Source organism: Streptopelia decaocto, assembly GCF_964273445.1.
Source record: "Streptopelia decaocto genome assembly, chromosome: 2".
Classification (NCBI taxonomy): Eukaryota; Metazoa; Chordata; class Aves; order Columbiformes; family Columbidae; genus Streptopelia; species Streptopelia decaocto.
The window spans coordinates 138,977,182-138,985,270 of NC_138655.1; the positions used below are offsets into that span (position 1 = coordinate 138,977,182).

At 46.0% G+C, this 8,089-nt stretch overlaps 1 protein-coding gene across 1 annotated transcript; it reads right to left on the bottom strand.

Annotated features, from left to right (window-relative positions):
- Positions 1-421: 421 nt before the first annotated feature.
- GATAD1 (GATA zinc finger domain containing 1) lies at positions 422-4,246 on the bottom strand. The gene is made up of 5 exons (XM_082045663.1): positions 3,945-4,246; positions 3,698-3,823; positions 3,299-3,358; positions 1,489-1,672; positions 422-716 (listed from the first exon to the last, which is right to left on the bottom strand). The coding sequence occupies exons 1-5, from the start codon at positions 4,137-4,139 to the stop codon at positions 526-528; spliced, it is 756 nt and encodes a 251-aa protein (XP_081901789.1). The 5' UTR covers positions 4,140-4,246; the 3' UTR covers positions 422-525.
- Positions 4,247-8,089: the final 3,843 nt, after the last annotated feature.

The following is an 8,089-nucleotide window of genomic DNA, read 5'->3' on the forward strand; positions in this document are numbered from 1 at the left end:
TTTTAGTCTGAAGATGAGAAATTTCAGTAGATCACTCTTCTCCAGTGTAGAAAACTGTTAACTGCATCACTAACCAAGTTCAGTGTTCATCTGAAGCTAGTCTGAAATTACCTAAGAAGCAAACAAAAACTGCAGTTACAGTTAACTAAATTAAGCAATTATCATAAAGTGCTGCATGATTAAGAGTCTGTCTTTTAACTCCTTTTCTGGAAAACAAGTTAGAAAATAAGAACGCTAAAGGCAACTTTCAGAAGTCAATTATTTGCTCACCAAAGCTGAAGATGATAAGAAACTTGTGCATTTGTCCCAAAATGGGCAATAATGTCTGAAGAAGAGAACACAGAAATGACACAGCAAATGGAAAGAAAACTTCCACTTTAAAGATCTGATATAATTTAAAATAAATAAATACCATAATCCATAAAGTAAAAATAACATTTTATGTTTTTTTTAAACTTCTTGTATGGGCTTCACAGACCTCAGAATACACCCAAAATAAGTCGTCCAAAATACTCCTTTAAAAAACTATAAATTATTGGTAACAGTTTCTTTAATGGAGATTGCAGGAGTTGGTCCCACATGAGTCCATATATAGCCCTTCTCTGGTCTTGTAGGAACTGTAGGGAAGGGAGATGATCGAGATTTGAAATATTCTGAAGGTGCATGACAAACAAACTCTAAATACTCCATTTTCCTTGGGAGGTCTTCTTCTGGTCCTAGGAAAAAAAAACAAACCAAAACAACAGTCTTAAAAGACAAAATTTACAGGCATAAAACTGAAGTATGCAGAACTTAAAAATACGCAACAACAGCCAATATCTCTTAAGAAAATGTGCCTTTTCAATCAATGACCTTCCTGGCTAAGCAGCCTCAAATACTAGACAAGAAACCTGTACCTTTATTCTTGCTGGGCTGATTTTCTTTTTTCCTGTCTGAAGCATGCAGTTATTTGAGTGAAGTACTTCAGTTAATATATTTTAAATAGATGCTATTTGTGGCCTGTCTGTCAAAAAGACTTTTCTGAGTTACTAGTGATTTTATAATCAGTAGCAGAATATTGTCTATGCCAGTGCTTGCACACTACGTATTTTACGCACCCAAGATAAAACTCAGTTAGTTTGGGTCACTTTAAAAGAAACAGTTTGGGCTGGTACATAAGGTACTGTAATAACTTTGATTCTATCTATGGAGTAACTTTGATTCTATCTATGGAGTAATAATTTGATCCTTAAAGTTGCAAGACTATAATTGTGCCCGTGAGCACAAATATCCAAATCACACTCACTGCAGTAGTGCTAATCCGTATCACATATGTAAGAGAAATGACAAAGGTTATTCAAGTAAATGAGATGCATACAAGATTAGGGTCTAAAACGTGGAAATTGCACAAATGATCTTGGCAAAATAAAAAGTCCATTTGAAAAATACAACTCCGCATCAGTCAAATCACATATAAGTAGTCGTATAAAACGAAAGCTTAAAGTTTACCTATGATGTAGGATGCTGGGTCAAAACAATCCTTGGGGCTGGCTTGTGTAGGAATGAGCCAGGTTAGCGCAGCGCTCTTTTCACAGTATTGGTCCTGAATAAACCCACGGATCTGAGCGTAGTATGTTTTTCCATCCTGCTCATCAACCACTGAAACAACATCTCCAATTTGATAGTATACACCCTAAAAGACATACAAATGATAATTAAATCAAACAATCTGGTTTTAGAAGCTTCACTCTGTGATTCTGATCCATGTCTTAAGTATCAGTAACTTAAGTTATCTCAAATTACCCAAATCTCGAAAGACAGCCTTAATTCAGCCACATGCAAAAGGATAAGACAGAGTGCTGTCTCACCTATGCAGTCATCAGCGCTGCTTGTGCGCGATCACCCAGTGTCTAGGAGTCTGAGTTCAGTCCCGAAATTGCTTATGAGACCAGACAGGCAATTCCACAGAGTTTCTGTTCGCCTGATCTCTCAGAAGCAACGTGGCCTTATCCATCTTCTAAGCAATAGTGCTCTCAGCTGCTCTACATCCCCCGCTCCCAGGAGAGCTACACCTCCTGTCTGCAGAGCGGCGACGGTTTCATTCTGTTAGAAGGAGGAGAGCGCAACGCTACCTTCTAGAAAAGGTAACTGTAGTATTTTCCCTGTGTATGCAAAAAAAGCAGCTTTCTGTGCATGAAGAAGTTCGCTCATTTGAATGCAGAGGAGTCCCAAAAGACAGATCCACCTCCTATCACCTCCCATGTCACTCTGTAATGTGTGAGGCTGCACAGCAAAGGCAACTCATGGCATAACAGTGTCACAGAGCACAATGCAGCATCTGTGCTATCAATATCGGAGATTGCCAAGCATCATCCAGGAGGGTTCTGTTTATAAAACAGATTTAAAAGACCTCAAAAACCCCAAACAATCCCCTTCTCAACAATGCAGCAAAGTATCAAAACAAAAACATTTTGCATAAAGAGACCGGGTTAAATAAAAGTTTTGACATAATTCTCAGGAATTTCTGAAAAATCCAAAAACACGTGAGAAAAGGCATCAATGCTTTTCCGAACTAGTCAACACGAGAGATTCATCTGGGACATGAGACGCAAAGCATCAAGTCTCTAGAGAGCACACGGAAGCTCACTCTACCACTTCCCTGGCTGTGCTGTCTCCCAGTGGCTGTCCTCACCTTTTCTTTGGGGGAAAAGACATTTCCAATGGTTTGCTTGTACTACTGGGAAACAAAAGCAAATTTCAGAACTTCAAAACACTAACAGCGTGGCACGCTGGTAAGGACACTCTCAAGCATGGCTGTGAGAAGGGCTAGCTCCTGCTTGCATTGCAATAGTCCACATACTTCATTCCAGGGTGTTCCACACTGCTTGCACCCAGCTCTGAAACCGCAGGCAGTTTAGACTTTGCGGCAGCGCGACCCATCCCCTCTACAGGCAACATTCTCTGTGCCTAAGGTAGGAAACATCACACAAATTCTGGCAGTCAGCTATAGTAGCTTTTGCTTGACCTCTGCACAGTTAAAGTTAAAAGTTTGAAAAGTTTGATTGCAATAATTACTAGGGAAACCAGATGCATCTTCTTCTTGGACAAAAAAAATGACATGACTACGTAAACTACTGTGGTAAACTACCTTGCAAGACTTAACAGCAATGGCATAGAGCAAAATACTACAGAGTGGCTAGGCAAGGAAGAACAGCTTCTGTGACACATCCCTCGTGCTTTCTCTACCTGCGATAAGTTTTCAGGTTGGAAACAGAAACAGCAAGACCCTTTTCACAAAAAAAACTTGCATAAACCATACCTTATAAAAGATGGATTCTGCTGTAATTATAGTGGATACAGACTCAGGAGCCTTGATGGGCTGAGGAAAGAACACAGAAATGGAAAATCAAGAGCGTTAACCCACCATAATAATTCCATCTTTTTTTTTTTTTTTCATTTTAGGCAATGAGCTCATACATTATCTTCTTAGAAAAATCAGTACACACAAGAAACCGGGTCCAAATATTTACAACATCTGTAGTTTGAAACTGAAAACAATAACGTCAACACTTTCATTCTCAGGCTCTTAAGCGGAGAAGCAAGAACTGAATTCACGTGGCCCGTTTCTATTTACACAAAACTCCTTCCCCCAAGCACGGAGCCTGCGGGTCGGGACGCTGGGGGCAGCTACTGGAAAAAACCCCGCACACCGCCTTACGTTCTTCAGCTTGAAGATGTGCCTCCGCCCCTTGCCCTTCGTGGAAACCTTCTTCTCCGCGGCGGGCGCTGACTTGTACTTGGTGTTCCGCAGCCGCGCAGAGCGCCGGTGGATCTCCTGCTTACTCTGCGGGGGGAATTACCGGGTAAGTGCAGGGCGAGGGCGCTGCCCCGGCGGGAAGGGCGCGGCCGGCCCGGCCCGGGCGGCGTGGCGGGGCGCCGAGAGGGCGCTGGGCCCCGGCGCTCACCTGCTTCCCGCCGCCGCCGCCCCCGCCGTTGCTGTGCTGGGCGGCGGCCGAGGTGGTGGCGAAGGCGGCGGGCCCGGGCGGCGCGGAGCGGGCCGTGCAGTTGTTACACAGGATCTCGCCCTGCCCGCCCTTCTTCCACATGGAGGAGGACGTGCTGCGGCACACGCTGCAGGTGGGCTTCAGCCCCAGCGGCATCCTGCGGCCGGCGCTGGGGCCCGCGGCCCCCGGCTGAGAGACGCGGGGAGCTGCGCTCCAACACCGGCCGCGGCGCCGGCCCCTTCCCGCCGGCGGCGGATGTGGCGGCGGCGGGCGGAGCGGGGCGCCCGGCCCTGCCCTCTGCTGGCTGCGGGCCGCCCGCCGCCGCGGGGGCCGCCGTGCCCAGCCCCGCGGGGGAGAGCTGGGGCACGGCACAGGGCGGCGGCTGCGGCCCGGCCCGGCCTGGGCAGGGTGGCGGGGGAACCTCGGCTTGCCGGGGGAGTCAGCGGGCAGAGCCGCGCTCGGTGGGTCCGTGTGCTGGCAGGGTCAGGGCTGTTTCTCTCAGAAATGGCAGACAGCACGTGTTGGTTCTCGGTCTCCAAAGACTCATGGTCCCTGTCCCAAGCAGGGCATATTTATTGCCTCAGCTAGGGCTGGAGCATCTTTCTTAGAAGGAGAAACTGAGAGTTGAGTCTGTTCAGACTGGAAAAGAGAAGGCCGAGAAGGGATTTTACCAATGTTTACAAATATCTGAAGGCTGGATGTCAAGAGGATGGGACCAGACTTCTTTCAGTGGTGCCCAGTGGTAGGATGAGGCACAGTGGGCGCAGACTGAAGCACAGGAGGTTCCATCTAAACATGAGGAGAAAGTTCTTTACTTTGAGGGTGCCAGAGCACTGGAACAGGCTGCCCAGAGAGGCTGTGGAGTCTCCTTCCCTGGAGACATTCAGAACCCGCCTGGACACATTCCTGTGCGATCTGCTGTGGGTGATGAACCTGCTTTAGTAGGTGGGTTGGACTAGGTGATCTTGAGGTCCCTTCCAACCCCAGCCATTCTGTGATTCTGTGAAAACAGTAATGGAGAGAGCAGTATCCCTCCATACTGGCGAGACCCAGAGGCAGCCCAGGAGGAGACCCAGTACCTGCAGGCCAGCACAAAAGCTGCCTCTGGTACCTGCCCCATTCCTGTTTGCAGGGGGACGCTTGGCTCCATCACCCAAAGAGGTACAGCTGTCATCCTTCCTACTCATGGGAAAATCGGTATGAGATGAACTTAAGTCGTTCTGATTCAGCAGAATGGTGACTGTGGATCTTACCCTCAATATAGGCCAGCTTTGGTCTTCATTAAGCCAACAGCTCCTCTTGCATAGACCCTCAGTCACGTATCAAATAGTTTAAATGGCTGGGGAATTAACACATCTTGGTGAAGCTTTGGCAGCTGAATGCAGGAATCATAGATCACACAGTGGTTCCTCACCCTGATGCAACTTACATGGCCCTAACCCATCCCTTTTAGATGTTCCTCTAGTCTGATGTTAAAAAATAAATGCCTATTCACACATGAGGATCTGCAGCCTATTCGTTTCCATATTTAGCCTTCATCCTTTTGTTTCATTTAAACCTTTGGTGCAAATTAAGTCGATTTACTTTTGTCTTGTTCTCAGTGGACACAAAGAACAAATCGTCTTCCTTAATATTTTTTACATTGAGGAAAATGATCCTGCTAAAATCAAATTGTTCCTTTGTGTAAAAGGAGGCTATGTCATTCGATGGTATTATGGTAATAATTGCAAAAGGAGTAGACAGAGTTTGCAGGGATCTGCTCGCAGATGCTCACCGGCATGCAGCGTGCCCTGGCTGGAGCGTGCAGTTCCCACTTGTTACTGTCCCTGCAGCTTTGCCTGTTTTGGTGTGGACGCATGGGCAGCTACACTTAACCTCACGCACTCCTCTCTTTCACACCAGCTTTGACTATCTTGTCTCAGGTGCCAAACATTTCCTTGTTTTGATTTAAATTCTATTTTACCTTTGTCTCCTTTCAAGCTGTTCATAGTTCACAGTATCACAGTATCACAGTATGTTTGGGATTGGAAGGGACCTCAAAAGATCATCTAGTCCAATCCCCCTGCTGGAGCAGGAACGCCTAGGTGAGGTCGCACAGGAACATGTCCAGGCGGGTTTTGAATGTCTCCAGAGGAGGAGACTCCACAACCCCCCTGGGCAGCCTGTTCCAGTGCTCTGTCACCCTCACTGAGAAGAAATTTTTTCTCAAATTTAGGTGGAACCTCTTGTGTTCCAGCTTGATCCCATTACCCCTTGTCCTATCATTGGTTGCCACTGAGAAGAGCCTGGCTCCATCCTCATGGCACTCACCCTTTATATATTTATAAACATTAATAATAAGGTCACCCCTCAGTCTCCTCTTCTCCAAACTAAAGAGACCCAGCTCCCTCAGCCTTTCTTCATAAGGGAGGTGCTCCACTCCCTTCATCATCTTCGTTGCCCTACGCTGGACCCTCTCCAGCAGTTCCCTGTCCTTCTTGAACTGAGGGGCCCAGAACTGGACACAATATTCCAGGTGTGGTCTCACCAGGGTGGAGTAGAGGGGAAGGAGGACCTCTCTTGACCTACTAACCACCCCCCTTCTAATACACCCCAGGATGCCATTGGCCTTCCTGGCCACAAGGGCACAGTGCTGGCTCATGGTCATCCTGTTGTCCACCAGGACCCCCAGGTCCCTTTCCCCTACACTGCTCTCTAATATGTAATTTCCCAACCTATACTGGAACCTGGGGTTGTTCCTGCCCGGATGCAGGACTCTACACTTTCCCTTGTTAAATTTCATTAGTTCGTGGGCTGTTATGTTTTTCTCTGCTTCTTTAGTCCATCCCTCTGTAGTTTTATGTGATTGTCTTGCAGATCAGTGATCTCACAGAGACCTTTAAACTCTTCCCACCATCCTTCCCAAACACCCACCTCAGAAGTCCTCCATTGCTGGGGCCCTCTCAGTGCCGTCACGTTGACATAGCATCACTAGTCTGTGTAGAAATGGGGTAGAAATGAGTCATGTCCTTTTCTGCACAGATAGGTACCTAGTACTTGGTAGAGCCAAGAAGTAACCCCAGATTTTGTGAGGTGTTTGGTTTCTGGCCCCATGGTACCTGGCTATATCAAGCAATGGCAGAGATAATGTATCGTGACCGCAAGGACTTTGTTCTTTTAAAGCATGTTCAAGCTGGCTCTCAGACTACTTCAATTGTGCTCTAAAATGCTTCTGTGATATAAGAACAGCAAAAATACACCTTTTAACAAAAGTTAGTATTTCTGCACTTGTCATGTTCTGCCAGTTCAAGCTCTCAGGACTTACCCGTGTAACAGTTGACAGTGTTTTTCTATTGTATCTTCTTGCAAATGGGGATCCTGTGAGACAGGCTTTCTGCTTAACGGGTTACTTTACTGTTTCTGGTTCATTTGAGATAGTTCTTAAGGATCTAGCGCTTGGAGTAGTTTTAACTTAAGTCTTTGAACAGAATTTGAAGTAGTGGTCCCAGCTAAACTACATGCCACTAAAAACACCTGAGGCTTGGTTTTTATCCTTTACAATGACGATGCAGTATGATGCTCCTTGGGCACAACGTCACTTGTGACTTGGAGATTATGTCTTTTGGCACTAGTGACGAAAATAGGTACTGCTGTCGACTGTGACTAAGGGAGTTTGTTTTCTTTATGTATGTTTTATTGTCTCCACTATGAGCCACTGTGACAGGTGCAAGTGAACTCTGATTCCTGAAGGCACACATGCACATTCCCACTGTGCATGTAAGCTAACTTGTTAATCACATAGACTTTCTCTTTATTTAATTAGTAAAAATATATAAAGGAGATCTGCCAGTTGTGTAAGATTCCATACCAAGTGCAAACCAACTAGAGTTTTTTACCATTGCCAGTTTATTACTGTTTTACACTTAGATTTCAAAAACATGTCAGAATTTTGTTCTTTTCAGTCAGCTGTATTTAACAGATTACTTGAGGTTACTTGGGATTGTCACAGTAGTATTTTTTTATTAACTTTTCCTCTGGGTAGCCAGCTCCCCACCCCTCTGCTTTCTGATGCAGCCTCACATGCATTTTTTTGAAGTGGCCATAGTTCTGTATATTGCATGGGGAGT

What these genes read in the sequence shown, in the direction of transcription:
- GATAD1 (XM_082045663.1), bottom strand. Translation starts at nt 4,139, where the DNA reads ATGCCGCTGGGGCTGAAGCCCACCTGCAGCGTGTGCCGCAGCACGTCC. An exon ending in GCGGCGGCGGCGGGAAGCAG is followed by an intron (nt 3,824 to 3,944) that starts GTGAGCGCCGGG and finishes TTCCCCCCGCAG; the next exon opens with AGTAAGCAGGAGATCCACCG. An exon ending in CAGAATCCATCTTTTATAAG is followed by an intron (nt 1,673 to 3,298) that starts GTATGGTTTATG and finishes TATGTCTTTTAG; the next exon opens with GGTGTATACTATCAAATTGG.